General features: G+C 38.4%; 1 protein-coding gene across 2 annotated transcripts; it reads left to right on the top strand.

The window, feature by feature from the left end:
* The first annotated feature begins 1465 nt into the window (after nucleotides 1–1465).
* On the top strand, nucleotides 1466–22608 carry ccdc93 (coiled-coil domain containing 93). Of its 2 annotated transcripts, XM_041782396.1 has the most exons (24): nucleotides 1466–1580; nucleotides 2332–2445; nucleotides 2619–2713; nucleotides 4207–4318; nucleotides 4650–4748; nucleotides 6134–6190; nucleotides 6325–6425; nucleotides 10936–10953; nucleotides 11280–11316; nucleotides 11637–11729; nucleotides 12317–12367; nucleotides 12449–12535; nucleotides 13478–13594; nucleotides 13817–13879; nucleotides 14181–14254; nucleotides 16645–16726; nucleotides 17949–18023; nucleotides 18137–18208; nucleotides 18475–18583; nucleotides 18677–18759; nucleotides 20532–20569; nucleotides 20694–20778; nucleotides 21749–21862; nucleotides 22174–22608. In XM_041782396.1, the coding sequence occupies exons 1-24, from the start codon at nucleotides 1494–1496 to the stop codon at nucleotides 22228–22230; spliced, it is 1920 nt and encodes a 639-aa protein (XP_041638330.1). In that variant the 5' UTR covers nucleotides 1466–1493; the 3' UTR covers nucleotides 22231–22608. The 2 variants fall into 2 exon arrangements, with proteins under 2 accessions (XP_041638330.1, XP_041638331.1); XM_041782397.1 differs by lacking the exon at nucleotides 10936–10953.
* The last annotated feature ends 4938 nt before the right edge of the window (nucleotides 22609–27546 follow it).

Genomic DNA, 27546 nt, shown 5'->3' with positions numbered 1-27546 from the left:
AGCAAAAATCAGTGGCCCCATACTGTACTGAGGCTGCACTCAGTTTACCCAGGGTCCAGCCACACATAAGCACGATTACCTGTCACATCATCACATCATTGTATGACACATGCATGGCTTCAGTTTACAAGAAGTGCAGTCTAAGAGTCGCCACAATAAAGAACAACTCAGGGATCATTCTGGCAACTTAATCAACTTTGTGGTTAATTTTGAGTCATTTTTGTTAGATATAGCTCTGTCACTTCTGGACAAAGAGTTGGCCTATATCTTGCATTCTCTTGATGCAAGTCAGATTGTCAGTTTGCACTGATTAGACTGTATGCCATATCCATGTTGTGCACATAAGTGCCAAAGCCTATCTTCTATGGTTAAGGACTATACCATGCTTGAGCACAGTAGCCTTTGTCACACTCACACTAGCAAATTAAGACAAAAAAGGACTTTGAGGGTTAAATTACTTGGCTAACAGAACAGACTGCCCAGTGCGGGTGCACCGTGGACTAATGACCCTAGTTTTTACTCAGATTTTCATATATTTTATGGGAGTTTAGGCAATCCAAAAATTGTTCTGGGTTTTTTTTTTCTTTAATTTTTTGTTGTTCTTCTTTGTAACCTATAAAATTAGATTACATATTTTTTCCCGTTTAAATATGAGCTATGATAAAGGTTGATTTTTTGATTAGACAGAAAATTATTATTATTATTATTATTATTATTATTATTATTATTATTATTATTATTATTACCTCTGCCAAGGAGGTTATGTGATCAGGTGGGTTTGTTCGTTTGTTCGTTTGTTTGTTTGTTTGTTTGTTAGCAATTTAACTCAAAAAGTCATAGACAGATTTTCATGAAATTTTCAGGAAATGTCAGAAACGGCATAAGGAAGAACTGATTAGATTTTGGAACTGATCCGGACCACCGTCTGGATCCAGAAATTTTTTAAAGGAGTCTGTACTATTGGGAGATAGGGCTAAAAGGAGTCGAGTCGAGAGAAAGATAGCGAATTGTAGCGAGAATACTCACAATGCTGGGAGGAATAGAGGAATATTCACCCTCTGCCATGACTTTCAGTCGTCTAGTGAGACCATGGGTGCTTCTGCCATGACAGTCCACATAGCAAAGCCAGTGCTTTGCATCACTGTGTCTCCACCCCATAGGGAAAAAATTAATCAGCGAATTAGATTTTGGGAGTGATCCGGATCACCGTCTGGATCCAGGAATGTTTTTAAAGGATCCTTCACTATTGGGAGATAGGGCTAATGGTGGAGGTCTGCACTCTCTGAGTGCTTTTCTATTTTTTTTTTTATTATTATTATTATTATTATCATCTGCTGCTATTATTGCTGTATTTTAACCATTCATAAACAAGGAAAAGGGACAGAAAAAAATGAATATGTCACATGAAAAACTTAAATAATAGTATTAGCCTGTCACATGACACATTACTTTCGTCATGTGACACGGCTTCTTCATCAACAGTGTAATTCAATATGGCGGCTGCTTCGTCTGTTTTCCACAGGGTGAGAGCTGGCTCAAAAATAGGAGCACAATATGACCAAGACGGAAACCTCATCCAGGTAAAAAAAAAAAAAAAAAAAAAAGGCGAAGAGATCATACTTTTAATTTTTAACATTTAACAACAAGACATTGTTTTTGTTTTTTTAAATAAACCTGCACTAAACTGACACTGTCAACGTATAACAGGAGTATTGACGTTAGCTAACGGATAAAAACACTTTTTTAACGGTTAATCTGGCATGTTGAAGTAGTTTAAACATTTTATCGTGTTCTCATTGAGTTAAGGAACATTATCTAGTAAAAATAATGGCAAAAACATCGATAGCCATCTATAAAACGTTGCAGCTACATGGTAGCAGGTGTTCCGGGTCAGAATGTGACCGTGTTAACTAGTGTCTTTGAGCCGAATTCGGCAGTTGTCGTAGTTTAAACGTAAGTAAATTATTATTAGTAAACGTAAAGTAATTTATTCTTTGTTTAGTTTTCCATAAAGGCACACTGTGTGTGATGTACAAATGTTATAATAACAAATAAAAAGAGTCGTTATGACAGTCCTGTATTCAACATCTGTCCACACAGCTGAAAACCACCAGCTAACACGGTCACACTTTAAGCCCTAACACGTTACAAGCGACCACCTGATTAAAGTAGCCTAACCTAACAGTTGGAGCCAAACAACCTTTTGGAACCTAGAAATCTCAGCTAGGGCTTCTTAAGTTATCATTCATGGCACACAAAGATGAAGAAGATGAGGCTGATGATGGTAATGATGAAGGTAGTTATTGATAAGGTGATGTGTTTGGATCCCAGGTGGAAACCCGTGAGGATGAGGAGCAGAGCATCAAGCTGGCTGAGATCCTGGAGCTCCTGCTGGCTGCTGGATACTTCAGGGCCCGCATTAAAGGACTGTCGCCCTTTGATAAGGTACAAAGAACCAGGACTAGTCTGCACTGTTCACCTTAAGATAAGACATGTTTAATGGACTCTGTAAATAATGTACAATGATTCTAGAACAACTCACACTCACTGCGTTTATATCTTACAAAAGCAGCTATTCTACACATCATCACCATCTCAGCGGGCTTTCTTTCTTGCAGGTGGTCGGTGGTATGACCTGGTGCATCACTACGTGTAACTTTGACATCGATGTGGATCTTCTTTTCCAAGAGAACTCAACCATTGGTCAAAAAATGTGAGTCTGTTTTTAGTAGATGATTGACCATTATGATATTGTAAACCATCCAATGTCAGAATTGATCATTTAGAAAGAATGTTATGAAGTATTTGGTAAACAATCCAAAAATGTAGCCCCTCTTAGATTGTACATTAAGACGTAACCAATGATGTAAGCCAGGGATGTCAGACTCAATCACAGCAGGGACTGAATTGTGAATTTGGGTCTAACCTGAGGACCTAACAGGGTCAAAATTTCCCATAAATTGTCAACCTCATCTTCACCAGTAACAAATTACAGGAAAAAAACTTAATGATAAATGATTTTGAGACTAAAAGAAGTAAAAAATAAAAAAATGTGACTTTTAACAGTTAAAATACTGAATAAAATTCAAAATTCTGAGCTCAAAATTTAAAATATGAGATAATATCAAAAATCATGAATTTAAAAGGTGAAAAGAAAAGATAGAAATGTAGAATTCTGAATCTTAAAGGTCAGTATTTGGGATTAAAAGTCAAAGTTAGGAATTGAAAAGCTCTAAATATGATAAATAAGACAAAATAGCCAAATGAGTTATAAAGGTGAAAATATGAAATAAAGTTCAAAATCAAGAGTTTTAAAGGTCAAAATATAAGCTAAAACTCTAAATGATCCATTTTAAATGTCAAGTTATGAGGAAAAAAATCAGTTGAGTTTCAAAGTTCAAGATATGAGATAAAATTTTTACATTTTAAATAAAAAAAGTCAAAATATGTCTTAAAAACTGAAATTGTGAATCTAAATAGTCAAAATATGAGATTAAAAGTCAAATTTATGATTTGAAAATGTCAAATCCATAACTTGAAGTCATAATTGTGAGATGCACAATTTGAAATATGAAGTGAAAATACAAATTTATTTTCCCACATTCCTGACTTTTTATCAAATTATTTCAATGCTTTACTCTTCCTAATTCTTATGACTTAAAAATGAAATTTACAATCATCAAGTTTACATTTTTATATTGGAGGAAATGTGCAGACCTCATACTAGAGGGCCAGTTCTAATAAAGATATGATATGATCTGGTGGGCCAGGTATAACTGTAACACCGGCCGGATTTGGCCTCCGGGTCTTGAGTTTGACACCCCTGATCTAAGCTGAAGCATCAAATAGGCTCTCACAACCCGTTTTGACAATGCATTAACAGGGGTTTATATCCACTTTGGATTTGCAGCAATCAGAAGAATATCCTCTTTCAGTTTAGGATGCACCATGCACAATTTCTGTACAATAATCCTGTCTTTGCATTTAAATGGCATCCCACACTTATGAACTAAGCAGTCATAAACATGCACCTGAAGTGACCGCCAGGTGCAGATATTTTGTTGCAACTGTAGAAGATTTTGAGCAGCATGGACTGGTGAAAAATGGTTGTGTATAATCCTTCTTCTTGGTTTTAACAGCAGCAACGGTATTGGAGTAAACACAGTGAAGAACAGATCAGTTAGTGATGAGTTTTTCTTTCTGCAGAGCTTTGACAGAGAAAATAGTGTCTGTGTTACCAAAGATGAAATGTCCTCATCGCCTGGAGCCACATCAGATCCAAGGGTTAGATTTCATCCACATTTTTCCAGTCATACAGGTGAGAGAAGCCATCCAAAATCACACGAAAACGGGTCAAATCAGATATGGTATTTTCAGTTATACAGCATTTAGAAGTATGACAGTCAAAACACTTTTTATTGTTGCTTGTATATTTAAATGTTTAAAAAAAGCTAATAAGGGCTCATTCCCCTTTCCTTAACTGTGTGTGATTTCATGAGCTTCCTCTATGTGTAAGAGTCATATGCAGTTTTTTTTCCAGGAAATGTAGCTCAGTGAAACCCCTGTTAAATAAATGGTGTAGTGTTTAAGGAAGTTTTTGACTTTTGGTGTATTTATTTCTTGTTTCTGCTGATGTTGTTTTCTGTCAGTGGCTGGTGAAAAGAGCCATAGAGACTCGGGAGGAGATGGGCGACTATGTGAGAACATACTCTATCTCTCAGTTCAACAAGACCCACAGCCTTCCAGAGGTAAAACTCAGCAGTAATTTTTGAAGATCTTTTTGGGGCATTTTATGCCTTTATGCCTTCCCATTTATAGCCACTATGCTGCGGATTTCTCTGAGCTCATAATAACCACAGGATCAACTTTCACAGAAATCACTGGAGGCTAATGTCACTACTATAGCCAAGCACCTCATACCACCCAACTTCAAAAATCCTGAAATATCCCTTTAAGGGACATTTTTATCATCATTAAGACACCAATCCCCTTCTTCCACATCTACCTGGCAGCTCAGAGGATGAAATTGACCCGTACAGTGTGTAGAGAAGAGACAGGACACTTTGAATTTGCCTTTCAACTTTACTCACTGTACTCAAGCCTGGTTGTGTACACATGACTCACATACAGACCTGCCTCTTCTAGGGCACTCAGCCAGAGTATGCTTGTACTCCCCCTGACCAGATGGATCCAGAGTTTGGGGTCATGTGTTCTCGGATCCAGACCTAGGTGCCTATTGTGAAACCACCCTTAAAAGGCAGCCTTAAACGCAGGGGTAGCCAAACTACCTTCCATAGTCAAAATTCTAATTCTAATTCTAAATTTAATTTAGAAAAGGCTCATTTAAAAAAAGGCCCACATTACACCATGAAGTGTGTGTGTTTGACCGTATTGTACTTCTTAGTTTGGACACTAGATGGTGCTGCTGTATTTATCATGCAAACAAACATTTTGACAAAGGAATTCAGTCACCTGCCTTTTAATGACTAAATTGAGAAGACTAAATTACTGGTAAACATATTGACAACCAAAACAGTGATAATGAAGAAAATGGATTACTGCAGCAAAAAAACAGCATGAATGACATTCATTTTCTACTCTATCTGCTCCTTCTAAAGCTCAAATCAAATCATCTTCATGACCAACACTCATGTAAAGTTTGTCAGCTTCTAGCTGTTTGCCTTTGTTATGTGTCTGAATGTGGAGTAAGCTGTCTGCGACTCCCCTCTCTTTTGTGGGGAGAGTTGTCCTCATCCTGACCAGTGGTGGAGCCAGTGTAAACCCCAAAATCCTGAACAATCATTGGCTGTTTGCCTTGTCAGCTACTGATGGAAAGCTGTAGGCCATTTTTCCTTTGAGCATATTAAATCACTAAGCACATTTTAAACTACATTGGATTTATTTTACATTCTTAAATGCACCAAAGCCCCAGTCATCCAGATATTTGTTATATTTTTCCTTTAGTTAAAAGCTTGCACACCCCTGCTCTAATGTCTCTTTTTGCCCACAGCCCAAAGAGATTGCGCCTACTGTCACTTTTCATTTTAGAAACAAAACATCAGGATATAAACCACAATTTTTCTTTAGAATAAAGATCCTGTCTCATCATGTTGTATGAATCTCTGTGGTGTAGGATGAAGAGTTTAATCAGAGGAAAGACAAGGCTAAGAAGGCTGTCCTCGATGTGTTGGTGAGTTCATTTACTGCATCACTATGATACCTGTTTTACTTTTTCCAAAAGCCTCATCATATTATTGATATTACTAGTAATGCAGAAACAGTAACAACCATGATGTATTTTCTGTTTGTCCTTTTCTTTTGCAGGACGTGTACAAACCTCAGAGGAGGTACAGGAGGCAGAGAGACGCAGGAGAGCTGCTGGATGAGGAGTCCAGAGTTCACTCCACTCTGCTCGAATATGGCAGGTAAGATTAATATCAGGAATACAGTATCCATCCATGATCTTTGCATATGTGGCTTCATCTACCTGCATCTCCATGTAGTTTATTATTCTCAGAAAGCAGAGCCAAATCAACTTTACATGATTCATTTTCACATTAAGATTTGACTATGATTTACCTTTAAACCTCACTCTGTCCAGAATCAGTATGTGCTCTGCAGAGCAATTTGGAGTAGATATCATTACGTCATAGAAATTTTGTGCCCAGTGTGGTGGAAGAAAAAAGGTTGAACCAAGTGGAGAGAGACGAGAAGCAGACAGATCCCTGGTATAGAAATGTTGTCTGATGTCAGAAAAAATGTCAGTTCTCTACCAGTATGTAGCTGGTTTCTTGAGTTTTCCTTTAGTATAGGCATGTGCTAGGGATGCACAATATTATCGGCAGTATATCGGTATTGGCTGATAATAGCTTAAAAAGTTAATTATCAGTGTCAGCCGAAAATAAAATTTATGCCAATCTGTATGGCTGTTAATGTGCTGTCATAATTAAGCACACACGATGACGCCGGATGTGTGCCAACAACAAACTCAACATGTTTGAGGTGTGGGAACAAGACAGCAAAGCAGCTGTTTGCATCACTAGTAAAGTACATGTGATGCGAGAAGGACTTGACAACACAGCTTTAACACCACCAGTTGAATTTTTGCATCTTAAAACCCGTCACCCTGATGACTACAAGGACTTTCTTAAGATAAAGAATGACAAAACTTAGTGCCAGGGAAAACTCATCAACAGCTTCTACCTAAATCATTTGACAAAGCTAAAAAATACAGCAGCGACCATCCAAAGGTAAGGAGCTGAACAGGAAAATCATTGAATTTATAGCTCTTGATAATCAGCCTTTCAGTGTGATAGAATAAACGGGCTTCTGTGGGCTAATGATGCATTTAAAGCCCCGCTACGTTGTACCTAGCAGGCACTTACAGCCTTACCTAAACTGCAGAGCTTTGTTTCCAGTCAGAAGCTCCTCGTTAAACCTAAACATAATAGCTTCACCACTGATATATGGACATCAACTGTCTGTTCTGTTCTGTTAGCATGTTGAGCCTCACTGCCTCAGTGGATAGATGAGGATTTCACTCTTAAAAAGCCTGTCCAGCACTCACACAAATGCTCACCCAGCAGCCGCAGTTGCAGCCGCTTTTGATAACATGTTTCAGATATGGAAAACAGAGACAAAGAACGCGCATATCATCCTATGTGACAGTGCATGAAACATGGCAAAAACAATGATGGACTTCTGTGGGCCAAGTCACCCGTGCATGGTGCACGTAGGTGCTCTGTCTCCAGCACTGGAGATGTGGGTGTCACTGTGTTGTTACCATAAACTGTAGAAAGAATTGGACAAACCCTGTGTGACGTCAGCGGTCTGCCTACAATAGGCGGACTCAAACAGCACTTGAAGCCAATTTGCGGCGGCTTCCATATTGAAATCGTGGTCTCAGCCGAACTTTTGATCAACCTAACGGCCCGCCCAGTAAGCACGACTTCCTGTCAGCTAGCTAGCTAGCATTCTGGTTGACATGCAGCTACTACATGCAGCAACTCCTGTCCCTCGGAGCCTTGAGTCCATCCGCGGTGCTGTGCGCTCAGAAGAAAAAAAAGCTTGCATCCCTGTCATTTCTCCAACTGTACAGAGGGGACCTCAGGAAGCTGGATCAACAGTGGAGAGTGCTGGACACGCTTCAGTGGGAAAATACAGAAGACTGCAAAACCGAACAGTTTTGGATCGAAGTGAAAAATCACGAGGATGCTGCTGGTGACAAGAATTTTGCTGAGCTCGGTTCCTTTGCTCTCTCACTTTTGGCACTGCCATTCAGCAACTCAGCTGTTGAGCGCACATTCTTGGAGATGAACGTGATAAAGAACAAACTGCGCAATCGAATGACAGACACCGCTGGAGAACATCCTTCGCATTCGGGCCTTCATGCAAAGGCACGGGATCTGCTGCCACCAGTTCGAGCCAACCAGGGAGATGCTGGCCTCGTTTAACGCGGATATTTATGACAAAGACCAGGCAGGCGAGGGACCTTAGAGCATCTAAACATATTGGAAACTGTAAATAGTCCGTGTTCCAGTCCAGGGTTTTTTTTAACTACTGGACAGGGTAAGCTAAAATGATGTGAATTCTGTTAAAACATTAAAGCTACCTTAACGTGGTGAATTAATAAGCTGATGTTTTTTTCAGTTGAAATAAGGAAAATGGAACGTTGACAAATAATAAATAGCCTGTTAACAGTTTTATTAATTTTTAGTTACATTTTAAAAAATTTCAGTGAGTCAACATTATATGGTGTTTGAGTTGAAATTTTTGAATGAAATGCATGTTAAGTTAAGTAAGAACAGTTCATCCATGCTGCAGGGAAAAAGAGGAAAAGACAGATTTAAAAGGACTAAACAGTAGGTTGGTTGTGGTTAAGTGAATCCTTCGACATATTCACAGAGCTACACTGTTTAGGAAAACATTGAAGGTAAACATGAAATCTTGATGAATGTTTTAATAAAGAGTAAAATCTTTACTGGTGTTAATTTTTGGTGTTCAAAATAAAATAAAAACTATGATTGGTAACCAAAATTATCAACCAGGGCTGGATTCAATATAGATTTATATTCATGCTCTTGTTTCCCTTAATTGTTAAGCAGTGTTGATTTCATGTGCTGAGCTATAGCCCATTCAATGACTTAAGTAATTCATAAACTAGATTTAACAATTTGTTGGAAAAGCTGCCTCCAGCACTGGCCATTTATAGATCTATGATATTTTGTAAATATTTTGATACCATTGACAGTCATAGTAATATAATTTTTTTACAATAGAGGGAATATATGTGGTGAGAGAGGTTTTACTGGCTTATGTTAAATTTCAGCATTGGGCTGGTATTTGGGCTGGTTTTATTATCTGTTGGGCTTGTTTTGGGCTAGTTTTTGTTGGCCATTGGGCTGGTTTTTTCACAAAGACCTGGCAACCGTGCCTCTGCCTGTCGAGCTATCTGTCAATCAAATGAGATGCACCAATCAGAGTGAAGTGAGATTTTTCCTAAATATAATCCGAACGATCGTGGTACAAAAAAATTCACCCCGCGTACAGTGAGAGCACTTGAAGACATTAGCTAATGAGACACGTTTGGTTTTTTGAACCAGGCTGTAGACCAGTTTATTTCTAGTGTAAAAAATGTCTGTTTAACAGGTGACTAGACAGGACTTCTGGTGTTCCTGCAGCCAGCCTCAAGTGGACACTCGCTGTATTGCAGTTTTTTGCACTTCCGCACTGGCTTCATTTTTCAGGACCGAGGTTGCCACTTGGTTGTTACGGAGCTGTTTACAGTGAAATGTCCATGAAACTTGGTTGCTTGGTTTGTGCTGTTTAAAGCAGAATCAGGAGAACTACTTCAGTTGAAGTTTGTTTTTTCTTTTGTTCATCTTGAGTCTCAAAAATTTAAAAGCATATTTAAGCTCTGAACAATAGCTAGATTATTTGCATTTAAGAATCTGTCTTTTTGTTGTTGTTATTCAAAGCACTTTGTCAAGAGTATCTCAGGGAGCCATTCCTTCAAACTAACTGAGTAATAAGGAGAATCAATCTAAATGTATTAGCTATTTCTTTTTAGCACTGTGGAGCCCAGCGTCAGCAGGCTATTTTGCTCCTGTTTATTGCCCTTAAAGATGCAAATGACTTTGGCTCTACTGTTAAAAATACATGTAGCATGTAATGCACATGTAGCCCAAAGACATTTCTTTGTTTTTCACTAGTGTATGGCTGTATTTGAAAAAAACAATACATCCTTCATTTCTGATAAAAATCAAATGTTTTGTCAGTTTCTAAAAATAATAGATGACCAATATTTAAAAAAGAAATATTTTTAGCACAGGATGGAATTGTTTGTTTGTTTGTTTGTTTTTCAGTGGAAAAAGTGTAATTAAATATCTTATCAGTATTGGCCAGAATGAGTTTTAAAATATCGGCATATCGGATGTCAGCAAAAATCTAATATCATGTACGTATCCCTAGCATGTGCTTTCTCCACCAGGTATACCGTACATAAATGTCTGTGCTGTAACTTAGTTAGTTTAGTTGGATGGTTGACCCACTGAGCTCACCATGAGTATGGCTCAGGAAACTGGCACTGTAAGATAAGTTACTGTAGAAGACATCCGGATGGTCCAAAACTTTCTGATGTGAATCAACCAGAAGCTACTCCTCATTTACTTTTGTCTACAAGTCTGGTTCAGCCAAAAAAACATAACATCCCTGTGAAAAACGATCAAGAGGAATAAAAACCAGGGAATCTAAAAAAAAAAAAAACTCTGCTTCAGACAACATGATAAGCCGCTTGCTGTCAGTAAAAATATTCAGATATTTTACTTGAACTCCAGTCATGTGCTGTTTTAGTCTTTCTTTACCCTACTCCTGCAGTGTTTTTGTCCATCTGACATGATGTTTTCTGATCCATCCATCATCTCATCTCTGTGCTAGAATGTCAGATTTCCTGCTGTAAGTACTGTATGAGCGTGTGGAGCTTCCTCTTAAAGAAATACTTTGTGTTTTCAGTTATACATGCCGGCCTGAGAATGCAAATATTTTGGATATTTCAGGCATGATGGATGCAAAGCTCTGATGCACCTTTAATTTTTGATTTTGTTTTGAAAGTGTTGCACTGAATGTGGGGCTGTTTTATCCTCATTTTGTCATAGAATGGGCTGATGTTGCTGTGTGGCATGATTCATTTAAAAACCAATTATTGTGTTTTTTTTTACAGTGAGGTTTGATTTATATCCATATCATGGTTATCTCAGAGTTTTTTATTTCTGTCTTTGTAGGCGATATGGATTCAGCAAACAGTCCCAACAAGACCAGGTGGGTTTATTAGTGATTGCATTTATATGTTTCATTTTTTTACATGATTTCACTTCTTTTGATTAGTTTTTCACTTTAACACAATCATGATTGCTCCTCTTGTTTAGACATTAGTGATGCTGTCAAAGCCTTCAGTGTCTCCAAAGCGAGCGTTTAGAATGTGGTGTCACTTGTGTGGAAGTGTTGCTTACGGGGGGGCTCTTAGCCAAAAACAATGACCAGTGATAATGTACAGCTCCCCTGTTTTCTTCCTGTTCTGAATTTAGGACTCTTCATTCATTAAAAAGTTTTTATCTCGTCTTTCTTGTTTCTCTCCCAAGGTGGATGACAGGAAGGCTGTGCTGGCCTCTCAGTCGGCCCCTCCAGGGATGGCCGAGGTGTCAGAGGAAGCCAACTTTCAGGCAGCAGAAGAGGTAAACATTATATAATAAAAAAGCAAAAATACTCCCGTTATATCTAGATGAAGTCTGCTTTGATAAAGACAGTGTTTCCCCTATTGGGGGGGTCATGGGGTTCATATGTTTCTTTTAATGACAGCTGTCAATATAACAGGTCTATAAATGGGCAGGTCTGGCTTCCTCTCACAACTGTCTTTTATGCTGTCTACATACTAGACAGAAAACTGAAACAAAGCCCCTATACATACATACATACGTACATACATACGTACATACATACATATATACATACGTACATACGTACATACATACATACATACATACATACATACATAATGAATGAAAATTAACTTTTTGCCTACCTGTCACATCAGAAGTAACTTTAGGACTGGGGAGGAGGTGGGGCTTTCTAGTCAGTGAGGGTGTTAGCTCAGCTCTGATCATAAAGTCAGATAGAACATACATGCATTTGCTATTTTGTATGACTTAGGGAATCACTGCTGCAGCGCTGCTCTTACTGCACTCAGCTCATTTTAAAAGCACTTAAACTTGGGCTGAAAGCTTACAGAGGGAAACTGTGTAACTATTCTTTTCTTTCTCAGATGAGAATCAAAACCCTGATGACGAGCATGGCTGCCATGGCAAGTGAAGAGGTCAGTGAAATCTACACGGTCGAAATGTAATGTTGAATTTCTGGATATTATCCCATTTTAACCGTAGCTGTGTTTGTGCAGGGGAAGCTGACAGCGAGTGCAGTGGGTCAGATCGTTGGACTGCAGTCAGAAGAAATCAAACAGATCGCCTCAGAGTACGCTGAGAAGGTGAGAATGACGGACTCATTTTTAACCAATAAGAAGCTTTAACAGTTATTGTCTGTCTGTTTTAGACCATTATCCTCTCTTTCAACTCTTCATTCTTAGTGCTAGCAGTGATTTACAAAAGGACACAGGATTCCCTGGTTTTCAGGAGCAAAACATGCTTCAAAAGTGCTCAGAAGCTCCTTTTGTCTCCTTTAGCTTTGCAGTAACAAAAAACAGCAGCCCAAAGCCAACGGCTCCTGGAGCTTCTTAGTGCAAAAATTCCCAGACCTTAATCCCAGAGTTTAGCGTCTATCATGATAGGATGAATACATTCTTAAATCAGAGTTCCCATAGGCTATTCAAAAATCCTATGTATTGGCAATGTTTCATACTATACTTTTTCTCACTTTGCCTAATAATTGTCTAGAACACAAAATGTGATTTTGCAAGTTAAAATCATTACAAATATATCATTATTCTAAAGCCTTATATTTGGATCCGTATGATTCTATGTGGAAGGACAGACTTTGCATCCTCATGTCTTTCTAAAGAGCCACTTCTGATTAGTAAAAACACTCCTTTCTTTCTCCTAATTTTATTCTTTTTAGTTTTGAAACACAATTGATCTAATTGCAGTTGCAATGTCAGGTTGTGCAGTTACATAATCACATACAGGACTGCAGTTATGTTTTTTATTCAGTAGTATTTGGAAGGCTTGCAAAATACCTGCAGAAAAACCTTTAAGTTTACAATAGTGCCACTATTGCACTTTTTAGTAGAACCTTGAAGGTTATTGGAGTGAAACAGAACCTGGTGATGTATAAACCAGAGGTCACTGCTTTAGAAGTATTTTTAACAGCCTGCATATTCATGCAGCTCTTGATTAAATCATTTATGATTTGTTCTTATTTATTGAACGATTTCCATGTTTTGATAAACTTTATTTCCCACATGTCCCTGCAGCAGTCGGAGCTGTCCTCAGAGGAGCGATCAGAGCGTTACGGCCCGCTGCAGCAGCACCGCCGAGCCGTGGCCTCACTTAACAAACAGATCGAGCAGAAGACCAAACAGCTGGAGGAGGTAAGCAGCAGATCATTGAAAATGAGCTGGATGAACCACTGAAACCAAAACTTTAATAAGAACCAGAGGCATTGAGATCCTGAGCTGTATAATCTCTATCATTGTCGTTTTGTAGAAACCAGCTTTTGACCGTTTTTCTGCAGCTGGAATAGCATTTAGGACAAGTAAAAAGTAGATAACATAATAGACTACAGAGTTATATATTCCTATATTCTTTGACAGCTACAAGCCAAGCATGCAGAGGTGAAAGCTGGCTGTGATGAGGCAAAGAGGAAACTGGCAGAGGTAAGATGGGCCTAGATCACCTGCTGCATAACAAACACATTCCCATTTCTCATTATCTGTTTGTATTGTACTTAAACTATGGCAGTAATTTGTCAGCTAGAACTAGCAGACATATCGGAGGTAACATCCCAGCTGCTGTCATAAGACTAAACTCCTTAAACAGTTAAGCACTCAAAAAACTGAACGTTCCTACTCATTTTCTATAAAAATGTATGCTTTCTTAATCATCAATGAAGATATGGAACACATGTTTGAGATACAGGAAGGTCTGAAAAACTGCATTTTTGAATCTTTGGTGAAGGCTACAGAGCAGTCTGAGAAAGTGGAGAAAGAGCTGAAGTCTTTAGAGGAGCTGGAGGAGCAGTCTGACAGCAGGTGAGTGGAAGACCATCACTGTGACACGTCTGTGTCATATAATCAATGTGACACAATTAGGGCTGCAGTAATAGATTCTTTTTGTAATAAAGTACTCTATCATTTCTTCTGACGATTTATCGAGTACTCTAGTAAGAAATATTGCATTTCTTTAATCAGTCACTTTTGCTTTTTCAAGAGGAGTAGTGCTACACAAATGACAAAAGAAGCTGGGTCCCTTAAATGAACTACTTCTATATTAAAAATTGGTATTATTCTTTAAAGAAAATATATTTTACAAAGTGCAATGAAGTTCTGATGAAAGTTTACGTTTCTTAAATTTACAAGGAAAGGAAGTTAAATAATGACAGTAGATTATGCCATATTTGGGGTTTTAGGGATCCTCTCCCAGGAAATTTTGGCTGCTAACACTTTATTTATTTTTTGTAGTTTATTTTTATTTTCCAGTTTGTCATTGAAGTAAAGGGACACTTAATCATTTTAACATCCTCTACTTTATGCATAGTGTAATATTTCTCATTCTAGCAAGAATAAAGTTCCATCATTCACACCCCAGAGCAAAAAGTGATTGAATCAACATTGTGATACTGTCAGGCTGAAGATTGCAATCAACATTGATGTCAGACATTGAAAAACACATTGAAAGTGCTCGCTATGATCAACATGGAAATAACGTTGAATTTCCAATCAATTCTGACAATGAGTCAACCTTGATTCAACTATGATATGATCAACATTGAAATAACGTTGAATTGCATCAACATTGATTCAACTATAAATATGCATTGCATTATACATTGAAACAATGTTATTACTAATTAAAGTAAAGTTGTTCTTTATTCATCCCCGAAGGGAAATTTGTAGTTTACACTTTTGCGGGGTTTGGTGCCTTGCTCAAGGGCACTTCGACAGTGCTCAAGACGTGATGGAACCTCTCCAGCTACCAGGTCCAGCTCCACTCCCATCAGGATTTGAACCACGACCTTCTGCTCTCCAGCCCAATTCCTTCCAGCCAAACTCGTTCCAGACTGAGCCTTCCAACAGCTCAAGGCAGCACTTAGCAATGAGCAACAAGGCCATCACTGTATGTGTGTGTAATATGTAAAAACAACAAAAACCGTGTAAACTATGAATTTCCCTTCGGGGATGAATAAAGTACAACTTTACTTTACTTAGTAATAACATTGTTTCAATGTATAATGCAATGCATATATATAGTTGAACCAGTGTTGATGCAATTCTATGTTCTTTCAATGTTGATCATATCATAGTTGAATCAAGGTTGATTCATTGTCAGAACTGATTGGAAATTCATCGTTATTTCCATGTTGATCATAGCGAGCACTTTCAATGTGTTTTTCAATGTCTGACATCAATGTTGAATGCAATCTTTCAGCCTGACAGTATTACAGTGTTGATTCAATCACTTTTTGCTATCTGGGTTGTCAGCAAGTCATTGAATTTTTAGTCTCAGACTGAGATTTTGCAAAGACTGGGGTCACTAACTATAAGAATAGAATGTGATGTCTTTTGAGGTTATTTTCCAGCAGGCATCTGGTGGAAATTCACAACAGCATTTTTTGGGCAGAGAAGAAGATGTAGATGGAAATATAAATATCTCTCACAAACTTATGTTTTTTAAATCGTTTATTAATTTGAGTAAAGACGATGCATGTTACTGCACTTTGGATTAAAAGTGTATGAAAATGTGAGTCGTCTCACCACAAACCAAACTGACTGGACTTTTACTTGGAATAATCCAATGGAATTTAACCGTACCTGTCATGTTGTAGTACTGGAGAGCAGTCTTAGTCTTGTCCGCCCCCAAATATACCCCCTCATTTTTTGATTCGAATCACCTGAATAATTCGCGGAATCATTTAGCCCTAGACACAATAATCTCCCCCCGTGTTTTTCTGCTTTTTAGAGGATTTGGTTGGTAAACATCACCAGAAAAGAAAAAAAAATCTAAAGTGGCCCTTAAGACTCCCCAAATGGCCATTCTGAAATCCCCCCATTGTTTAGAAAAATCATTGCTAAAATGTCATTTTTGGTTTGTTTTGTGTCAAATTTGTAATTATATTTGATCAGGCAAGTAGCAACAGCCCTGTTAAGCCTGTAAGCTAGCATATCACATCCATCATTATATTTCTGACACTAGGAGGAGAAACCGCAATGGCTTTGCTTTCAGGAAAGGTCAGGGTTTTGTTTGAAGTTGAAGGGATTCATTAACAGTGAGCCTTTCAATGTAGGTGTCAATTTTAAAAAAGGTGGAACACCATGGAAAGGGTTAATGAAGCATAATGGCCACATGTGACTTCTGTCACAGCTGTTTCTCCAGGAATGAAGCCCTTTTGTTTGCCTGATATTTTTATTGTGTCTGTTAACAGTCTCCTGGAGAAGCTGAGAGCTCTGGTGGCAATGAATGAAAACCTGAAGCAGCAGGAGCAGGAGTTTCGCACACACTGTAGAGTGAGTAGACACACAGGAACAAATATACAGTGCCGTGAAAAAGTATTTGCCCCCTTTCTGATGTAAACTTTGAATAGAAGCTCATTCTTTGGTACAGATGGCTCAACAGTCAGAAAGCAAATCCTCTACGCCAGGCTCTCCAAAACATCTAAATCCACATATAAACACAAAAATGCTCTCTTACATGCATACATTTGTACCGGCAATGCAGCTCGCTGACAGACACCACTGATGTCCTTGATGTGAAGGTTTTTAAATGTTTGTCTGTTAACACGTTTTTTTTTTCAGTTGTCCCGTCTACTATTAGTACTGCTTTCTGTTTTCACATCAGTTTGGTATTTCTATGGATAAACTCCCCTCATTTTAAGGAATGCTTTTATTTTGAATTTTTCCCAGTGTGGTTTCACTAAACTATGAATCAGGTCACTTATAGGGACTTTTACTGAGGTAAAAGTTATGAAGAATAAGATGGTTTGAAAGAAGGGAGTCACATCCAACATGGAGCACTCATGTGTCTGGTATGAGAGCTGTGAAGGTGCATGGACACACACGGCCAGTCTGAAACAGGCGTTTAGAGAATACCTCCATGTTAGATTCACCTTTAAAGATCTTTTAAAAGTCTGTTAAATGTCTTAAACTAGTAAAACTAGCTTAATGCCTCAAATCTCTTGAATTTGGCATTAGATTTCTAAAGTTCTTCTGGTTGGTGGAGGAATACATATGTGACACTGATAAAAGAGAAGCACACTTTAAGCAACCAAACCTCTGTATGTACATTACAAAAACACATCAGTAGAGGAAGACCTTGTAGTCTGTGTACCATTGCCCAGAATATAATGTCCCCAAAGACATGTCTGAGTGTCAGTTTGTCTTTTAGGATTAAAATAAACTGTAACATCACAGATACCTGTCAGATGTTTTAGTGATTTGTCTCCTTGTAAGTGAATTGTTTCATGCTGGTGACAGTGAGGGAAAGCCTGAATCAGCTGTTCTGTGAGCCTCACTGCTCTAACTTATCAGAGTTATTCTCTGGTAATAAATCCCTCCCTCAGTAGAATAATGCAACCTCTTAAGTTTAATATCAGTCTATTTGTGATTATTGATAATTTCAGTATTAAAATATACTCCGCCATAGCCACAGGCTGTGAACCAGCCAAATTTACTGGTTGGTTGAGGCAAACATTCACAAAGATGAAGTAATTCTGTTTATTTATGTTTTCAGGAGGAGATGACCCGTCTGCAGCAGAACATCGAGGAGCTGAAGACGGCATCAGGTCAAGACACAGAGGAGGAGAAGGTACAAATCTTCACACACCATTAAAGAGTTTTGGTAGCCTTCAGATTTAAAGTAATGCAGTGCAGTACTGTGTTTAATCTTCTGTCTTCCTTCTGGTCTGTTTATGTTCTTAGGAGAGGAACCAGCTGATAGACAAACAGTACAACACAGACAGAGAGAAACTGCAGAAGATCCGCCTGGTCATGGTAACGACTGCACATTACATGACACAAGATTAGATGGAGCTGCAGTGAAATAGGTCACAGCTGTAGATAAAAACACTGTAGATAAAATTGAGACGAGTACTAAAATAATCCAACAAATAAACAGTACAAGCAGAGTCTGCTGTAACAGACTGTTGGCATGTGTTCTTATCGGCTCAGAAATAGGGGTAAAAATGGATGCCATTGTTATTGATGCATTATTTACAGTTGCATTTTCATCATTTGGATCATTTCTTTCCTCCTTTCAGGCTCGCAGGAACCGTGAGATCGCCATCCTGCAGAGAAAGATCGACGATGTGCCGAGCCGGGCCGAGCTGACTCAGTACCAGAAGAGATTTATTGAACTTTACAGCCAGGGCAAGTTCTCGATCTCACCTTTAAAACCATGGTTAAAAAGTCTCTTAAAAACAGAAACAAGGACATTAAAACTGATGTTTTCCTGGTTTTTAGTTTCTGCAACGCACAAAGAAACCAAACAGTTCTTCACTCTTTACAACACACTGGATGACAAGAAGGTTTACCTGGAGAAAGAGGTGAGGAACTCATTTCCAATTTAGTGTCCAAGACTTCAGTGGAATAAGCAAAGTATTACTGAAGCTTTAAACCACAAAAAGACCACAGAAGGTTAGATATTCGGCTGCTGTTGGATAGCAAACGTCTAAAAACGATATAGTCTTAGTTATTTTAAGAATTGATCATGTCAAAAAGTCCCAAAGCTTTAAAGAAAGGTCTAAAATTTATTATGCAGGTGTTTAAAGGAGGACCAAGTCTAAAAAATGCAAAATTCCTCCTGCAAGACTGTCCAGATATTACAGAAACTCTGATAATGTGGGTATAGAAATGCTGTTTATGTTTTTTTTGTGCAATTTGGACAGTACGCAAAAGTGTTTTTTTAGTAATTAAGAAACAAGGAATTACCAAATATTGGATGTCAAGGACTTCGATCATTGTTGCACCTTACAGGCTTTAACTCTTGAGGCCCTACATGTTTAAATATGAGGACATTATCTCTTGGCTTTCCTATAACTTAGGATTAATTTATGCATTGAGGATTTTTTTTGGCTGGGATATCCAGTGTAGTTTAGGTTTAGGCTTAAAATGTTGGAAGGCTTTGATATGAAATTTCTTGAATTTTCATGGTAATTTTAGGGAATTTGTGAATTTTCTTGTGTTTTCATGGAAATTTTGAGGTTGTTTTTGTAAATTTTTGATAGTTTTATTGGAACTTTTTGCAGAAATTTGCTTCAGTGTCTTTAGGCATTTTAATTGGAATCTGGCAAATAAGTTTGAATCTGTGGCAGGTTTTTTTTTTTTTTGCCAGTTTCAGGTATTTTCATGGAAATTTGCAAAATGCATTTGTAAGTTTTGGGAATTGCATTCCAGTTTTGCCTGGGAATCAGCTTTGATGTTTTTGAGGTATTTTCATGGAAAAATAAAAAAATTGTTTGGAATTGTTTTGATTATGTATCTGTAAGTTTTGGGAAATTTGCTGGGATATTTTTGGGGAGCTGCTTGAAAATTTTCACATGGTTCACATTGAGTTTTTGTTGAAATTTAATTGGAATGTTTAGGCTTTATGACTAAGTTTCACTGGATCATTCGGGGAATATTTGAAGAACTGTTGGAATACTTTTTATAGGATACTTAAAAATATGTTTGAGAATTTTCACAGAAATTTAGAAATGTTGTTGATACCTGGTCTGACCAAATCCTTGTGGTCCATCATCAAAATGGGAAAAAAATTCTTTCCCATCCCTCTATCAGTGACTGACATCATTTCTTACTGACTGAGACCCCAACAACTGGCCAACCACAGCCAAAATTTCCACTCTTAAACTGACCCAGTGCTTTATTTTCTGCAGAAACGGGACCTTCAGGAGATTTATGGGCATCATTTTTGGTTAGAACTACTTCCTGTTCAAAGACAAGGCTGAACTTTTAAACTTATCAAGTCCTACTGATCCCAAATACAAGGGAGAAACTAAAAATGCATTAGAAAAAAGCTCAGGTCTCAGGAAGTTAGTAACATTTGATTTACACAAGTACTATTTCAAAGTTTAGAAGTCTTGTATCTTTACAACCCTGAAGCATACGTCATACTTTCTAAATAGGATGCCATTTCTTGGCCTAATTTCAAATTTTCTGTCTCTTTTAAATCTGTTAAGCCTAAAGTTTGTTTTGTTTTTATGTCATTCTGTCTCAGTTTTTTTAATTGCTCATACAGGAATAAGTAAAACAAAATATCCTCTGGCCAAATTTTGGCTGATCAGAGGTCGTTATTATTAACATGTCTGCTTTCCTGCAGGTCAATCTGTTGAACTCCATCCATGACAACTTCCAACAGTAAGTTTAAAAACATGATTCAGAATTTTGTAGAATTAAAAATGAATGTGTTTGAGACTTTTTCTCCTCAGCTGCACTGTCTGTGATTGTAAACTTCTATCTCTCCTGCTGTGGTGTTGTTCAGAGCCATGTCATCTTCAGCAGCTAAGGAGCAGTTCCTCAGACAGATGGAGCAGATAGTGGAGGGAATCAAACAGAGTCGCATCAAGGTAAAACTCCACTTCCTCTGATTATGATTCACTTATTATTACGAGCCTAAAAATGGTTATGCAGGGGTCAAAGCTAGGGATGCACCAGGGTGGTCCTGGTTTCTGATACCAGTCCAATCCTTACTCTAATAGCTAGATCAGGTTTAGGTGACGGTAGACTGATCCGCGAGATAAACCTTCAGCTCAGCTCTATGCCTTCCTGCATTTACAGCTGTAGGTTTATGTCAGCATCACTGTCATTAGTTCTCCAGCCACTGCATTTCCCAGGCAGAGCTAGCATAGGTGAGAGGAAGCTAACTGCAAACAGCTTTGATGTTTTTCACACTTGTTATATCAACAACTACAAGCATTTATGGCCTGCTTGTTTGGAGGGGTAATGATTTAACCAGGTGTAAACAAAGAGAACAGGTGGATGTAAACAACCCGAGCAAAGCTGTTAACTTTGTCAGTTCCACAGCAAAAAAGACAACAAAACACATAAAACCAGATAAGTTTGTTGGCATCTAAATACTTTGAATGTCCACAAGGAAAACATTTAATCAGTTTATTAAAGTGCATAATATTGAAGAGACAATGCTGGCAATGTGAAAAACCCATGCACAGAAAGGGAGTCCCAACTCTGGCTGCTTTGCACATACAGCTCAGCTAAACGAGGGTTGACTGTGACAGCGGAGGGCGAGTAATAATGTCAAAGTGGTATATGGACAGTTTTTCATTACAATTTCAGTAAATTTTTGTGTTATTAAAATTGTTTTAAAAAGTTAGGGAAAACTGATACTACCTTAAACCACCGGTAATAATTCCCAGTCTCATCCTCACAGAGGGGAATCTTACACTATCATCAGACTGGATCACTAAAAGTTGAACCTGTGTCAGTCAGATCTGCTGAGTGTAACAGAACAAATACAGTGGGAAAAAGGTCCCACAGTGGTCAGATTTAACAGTCAGAATTCCTGCCTGTCTCTCTCAGATGGAGAGGAAGAAACAAGAGAACAAAATGAGGAGAGATCAGCTGAATGACGAGTACCTGGAGCTGCTTGACAAACAGAGGCTTTACTTCAAGACGGTCAAAGACTTTAAAGAGGTGAGGAAACTATCAGCATGGGTGCAGGCTCAAATCCAGATCCTGGTGCTGTATGGTCCATGTTTCCCCCACTTGATCTCCCATATTTTCTCTCTCCTCAGCTGTCCTGTCCAATAAAGGCAATTAAACAAATAGTTGTCAGTTAGCCGTAGCAAAAAGAAGGGATAGGTGCACATAATAATGTCTCAACTGATTTCCTTTTTAATAGAAAGTTAACAAAGCAAAATAAAAATTCTGAGTTAGGTTTCTGAGTTCATTGGAGACTCTTTTAACAGTCTCTAACAGTCATTTTACTTGTTTTGTGTCATCAGGAGTGTCGGAAGAACGAGATGCTGCTGTCCAAGCTGAGAGCTAAAGGAGCCTCTTAGCCCGTTAGACCCGGTAAACTGTGAATAAAATGTGTGATTAAACGAGCGAACTGATCAGAGATGAGCTACAGATTTATTTTAACATTCCATCATTTGTTTCATCATCATTATAATCAGCTGTCTTTATAATCCAGCACTTATGACACGCACATTTGCACTGAATTCTTCAAAGCTGCCAAACTAGGCTGACTGAAAACTGTTTAGAAAGTCAGAAGTGTTTCTTACTTTTCTGTCAGCTCTTTCTCCTTAATCATGCTTTAGCAACATTTCTTCATCTGTGCCTCTGATGTTTAAATCCACCTCATGTCTTAGTTTCTGTCACCAGTGACCTTGTATGTCAAGCAGTGTTTAATAAAAGAGCCTTTGTATCGACCTTTACAGTCCTGCGCTGTGACTCGTGATTTTGACATTGTTAAGAGCTCCAGATAAATCCAGAGAATTTGCACACTTACTAGGAATGTTTTGATCCTGTCTGACTCCAACCTGCAGCTATCGTCTTCACTCGTACCTGCAGTCACGTCTGGAACCTGACAGAGTATTTCATCTACCCAGACTAATTCAGTTTAAGTCCAAATGCATAAACATGTGGTATGTATTAATGTGCTTAGTGTCTATAATCAATCAGCGGTGTGCCATTTGGACTGGCTAAGCTTACCTCAGGGCACCTCAGAAGTCTGATGAAAACTGTTCTTTTGATAAAAAAGGAATGCTAACAATCCCACAAAGACTCAGAAGAAATTATGTGTGTGTGCTAACATCCCTAACTTTTCTTTAGAGACAAAGTCCCACCACAGACTTGGGATACTTCTGGGCAGAAAGGCAAAAATTATTAAATAATTAAGAAATTGATATAAGGTAAAAAGAGAAGATACAAATGAAAATCATCAAAAATATTCTCCAAAAACCTTAATAGAAAACTACAAGAGAGTTTTTGAGGCTAAAGTTTGTACCTTGATCTGGACCATATACTCTGTTTTAATCCCCACTGGTTGACTGCTTTCAGTGAGCCATGTAGACCTCTAGATCCCTTTAACCAAAACCTGGTTTAGTTTTTTGGCTAGCACTAGTTGGCTTCTGTTCAACTCTCACTAAGTGAAGGCTACAGGTGCTTCTCAAAAATATGAGTATCTTGGAACCCCAAGGAAAAAAAAAACTTCCCTAATGCTGGAATTGTTTTTTATGTTAGTTATTAAATCTATTGTATTGAATTACAGGTACAGCTTATTAAATTAGAATATCTAAAAGTTGATTTATTTCAGTAATTCAATTCAAAAAGGTAAACTCATATTCTATAGATTCATCACACAGACTGATATATTTCATGTGTTTATTTCTTTTAATTTTGATGATTATGGCTTACAGCTGATGAAAACCCAAAATTCTGTATCTCAGAAAATTATACCAGGGTCCTTAAACCAGGTTTTGGTACTTTTGGCATTGTGGGCAGGTGCCAATTCCTGCTGGAAAATGAAATCAGCATCGCCATAAAGCTGGTCAGCAGAATGAAGCGTGAAGGGCTCTGAAACTCCCTGGTAGATGGCTGCACAACTTGGATTCTGGTCCTCTCCTTTCTTCCTCCGGACTCTGGGACCTTGAGTTACAAATGCACTTTTTTCTGAAAAGAGGACTTTTGACCACTGAGCAACAATCCAGTCCTTTTGTCCTTAGCCCAGGTCACTCTCCTCTGATATTGTTGGTTCTGGGGTAGTTGTATTAGGAATGCAAGCAGGTCATGAATGAGATGGACGTGATGTATGAGGTTTGCAAGAAGTGCTACATGAAAATGAAATACTGCAGAAATATGACAAACATGAGGGCAAGACTAATGCTGACTCAACTAAACAGGTGAAAAAATGGTATATATCGCAATATATTGTATTGCAATACTCGCTGTGTAGCAAAATATTTAAAATCCCAATAATATCGAATCATGACCCAAGTATCGTGATAATATCGTGTTGTTGGACCACTAGTGATTCCCACCCCTAGTGCTTTCTCTCTGTCCCTTCTCACAGTCTGTCACTGCCCTATTTTTCCATGAATTCCAGTTTTTTTCTGAGTCTTTATCATCATGATAATGTGTAACATTAGGCTGTATGTCGCCTACATAAACCATACACTAATTCCTATTTAAAAAGATGCGACATGTACATGGCACATACAGGTGCATCTCAATAAAGCCGTGTTTCCATCAGGGGGTCCAGTTTGATTCAGAACGGTTTGGTGTGGTTTGGTACGCTAAACACCAGAATAGTTTGCGTTTCCACAGACACCCTAACTTGGTGGGTGGGCTGTACAGACGATGAACGTGAAGTCACAGTCAGCGCGAGTCTGCTGGTCCAGCCACAGAGTTGTAGATAGGATGAGTGACAGAAATCGGTAGGGAATAAGCATTAAACAGCTTTATTTCAGCTGGAAGTGCTTTTTAACAAAATAACTACATCTTAATCATGTCAACCGCTGTCAGTACAGATCCTCTGCTGATGGAATATGTGTACAGAAACGTTTTGAGTCATAATGGTACGTTAATATATGAATATATCTTGTCGAGAACAGTTTATACAACAAAATAAGAAAGTTTAGAGCTGTACTGTGAGAATTTGCCACATTAAAAATAAAGTGAAAGTTCAGCTGGTGTTAAAATCAAACTAGATTAAGTCGGAAATCCTGGGTGCGCCAATCTCATTTTATAATAGTCTGCAGCCCGAAGTTTTACAAACGCTTTCAACAACCACAGAGCTATCTTTTCAGAAGTTACCTAAAGTAAGAGGTAGATGAATAACTAGTTACAGTACAGAGAATCAACTGATCTAATGCTTCGTATTCACAAAACTTCAACATTAATTTAGTTTCACATCCATCGCGGATGGATCAGGCTGATGTGAGCCTTCAGGCTCTGCTTTGTGTTCTTAAAATCAGGTCCAGATAAACGTCAGGAACCTTGATCTGTGGCCAGATATCAAAATCCACAGACTATGAAACAGTGTGGATCTCTGTTGAGTCCAATATCCCTGATTTAAGCAGATATGAGTGTTTTGCTTCTGTTTCCACCTGCTCCTCACAGCGCAGACTTCCATGTTTTGTAGCCCGGAGCCGAGCAGCTGTGTCGCGACATCAGTGCAATCCCTTATTATTGTGTGTGTAGCTCCACCTTTTTTGTATGGATAGGTAAGATTGGTTCCCCTACGGAAGGGTGCCAAACAGTGGGATGGTTAGGGTTGGTATTTTGGGACCCTGTCCAAGTTTTTGCTATATGGAAACGCAAGAAAATGCGAGCCATTCCACACCGAACTGAGCCGGACTGCTTGATGGAAACGACCTATAACAGCTCCACAAGGTGGGTAAGCCACAGAAGGTTATTGCTAAAAGAGCTGTCTGCTCACAAAGTCCTGTATCCAAGCATATAGAGATCCAAGTATCTAGATCATGTATCCAAGGTATAAAGATATTCATAGAAAGCTGAGTGGAAGAAAAAAGTATGGTAGAGAAATATGCACAAGTGGTGCATTTCATGCTTCTTTCTGCTGACAAGCTTTATGGAGATACTGATTTAATTTTCCAGTAGTATTTGGTACCTGCCCACTCCATTAAGTACCAAAAGCAGTTTAAATGACCACGCTGTTCCTGTGCTTCACTGGCCAGAACACTTGCTGGAACCTTGTAGAGCAGTGGGTCTCAACTTGTCTAGCCTCAGGACCCCCCAATATCTTTGCTGACAAATTGCGACCCAAATTTCCAAAGATTTTTAACAATGCACGTTTGGTAAATAAAAATGTTCCATTAAAGATCTTGATGGAATACAATTTATGACAGACACAAAAGACAGGACAAAACTGATATGTTTTACACCCCCTTTTCCCCATGATAATGTGTACATTTGTGCCAATTTTCCTGTGATCTTGAGAAATTACTTCATTAACATGGTAAAAATTGCGCCTTTATTGCAAGAAAATGAAATAAATGAGTTTAACTATTGATAAAACACTCAAATTTACCCATTATCACAAACAGAGTAAAATGAATGGTATAGTTGCATCTTCATTGACTTTTGCCACCATTTTTTTCTGGAAACACATTTGAGAACCACCTGCTGTAGAGAATCTCTCGGTAAATGTCAAGAGAAAGATGAGAGACACCACACTCAACAATACAGACAACCTGAAGGCTGCTAAGCAACCTGGGCTTTCATAACACCTCAGCAGTGCCACAGACTGATCGCCTCTGTGCCACACCACATTGATGCAGTAATTTATGCAAAAGGAGCCCAACCAAGTATTCAGTGCATGTAAATGCACACACTTTTCAGAGGGGCTACATCTCTGTATTAAAAATCTTTTTTTCATTGGTCTTGTGTAATATTTTAATTATTTGAAGGAACTAAATTGTTTTCTTTTTTTTTAGGTGTAAGCCTTAGTCATCAAAATTGAAAGAAATAAACACCATAATTTTTCAAAAAAAAAACAAAAAAAAAAACAGCTTTTGGGACTTGACAAGCTGTCTTTGTAACTGTAAAGCATTGCTGCCCAATGACTGTCCTGTCCTTAAAGGAACCACACTGACTGACTGACTGAGCAGTTTATTTATAACAAGAATATAATAATATAAAATGCACTTTTAATGTAAGATGGTTTTCTTGAGGATGTGGTTTCTAAACCTGCTGGAGCCTTCAGTATAGATGTCGAACTGGTCTGACAAATGGTGCTGTCTCTCTTTAAAGACAGTCCACTTTGCATCCTCCTCCTCTACTTTAAGCCTGTGAGCCTCCTTCTTCCTCTCCATCTGATCCATTGCACCCCTCAACCAGGATTCAAGCCCCACTGGCACAGTTTGGATGAGATGTGAATGCAACAGCGCCTGGATACGGGACAGAGCGCCATATCAGCTTTATGACGTCATCGTAAAAGCTAAGCTTCTTTCCACATCACGGTAGTTTGTTCACATTTTTCCTCAATAAAGGGCAGAAACCATCAGAATCCAGTCAATAACTGGTCTGTTGTGACTCACCTTACAGACGAACACAAGTTGGACTCAGTGAGAGGAGATGCAAAGGCAATAAAAGTCTCCTGTCACCTCAAAAACCACTGTATCTGCGCAGCCCAAGCCCATTTAATCCTCTGAGCTGCACGTAGATGTGCAGATATGAAGAGTTATTGCTTGCATCTTAAAAGTGATTTTAAATCATCCATGGCTGCAGGATGGACTTTTTTCCAGGTCAAAACAAAAACAATCTTTGCTCAGGTCATGACCCCAGCGGTTGCCGTGGTAGCTTCCTTTCTCTTTCTCCTCCTTGACGGGGTTTGTAAACCAGCTAACCTG

This window comes from Cheilinus undulatus, unplaced genomic scaffold (genome assembly GCF_018320785.1).
Source record: "Cheilinus undulatus unplaced genomic scaffold, ASM1832078v1 Contig1, whole genome shotgun sequence".
Lineage (NCBI taxonomy): Eukaryota > Metazoa > Chordata > Actinopteri > Labriformes > Labridae > Cheilinus > Cheilinus undulatus.
Note: the sequence above shows the minus strand (reverse complement) of the source record. Positions and strands in the feature narration are given on the sequence as shown.

Excerpts from the sequence above, each read along its gene's own strand:
- ccdc93 (XM_041782396.1), top strand. The coding sequence starts at position 1,494 with ATGGCGGCTGCTTCGTCTGTTTTCCACAGGGTGAGAGCTGGCTCAAAA. Across the intron at positions 13,595-13,816 it reads AGACCAAACAGCTGGAGGAG|CTACAAGCCAAGCATGCAGA; the intron begins GTAAGCAGCAGA and ends ATTCTTTGACAG. Across the intron at positions 16,727-17,948 it reads AGTTTCGCACACACTGTAGA|GAGGAGATGACCCGTCTGCA; the intron begins GTGAGTAGACAC and ends TTATGTTTTCAG.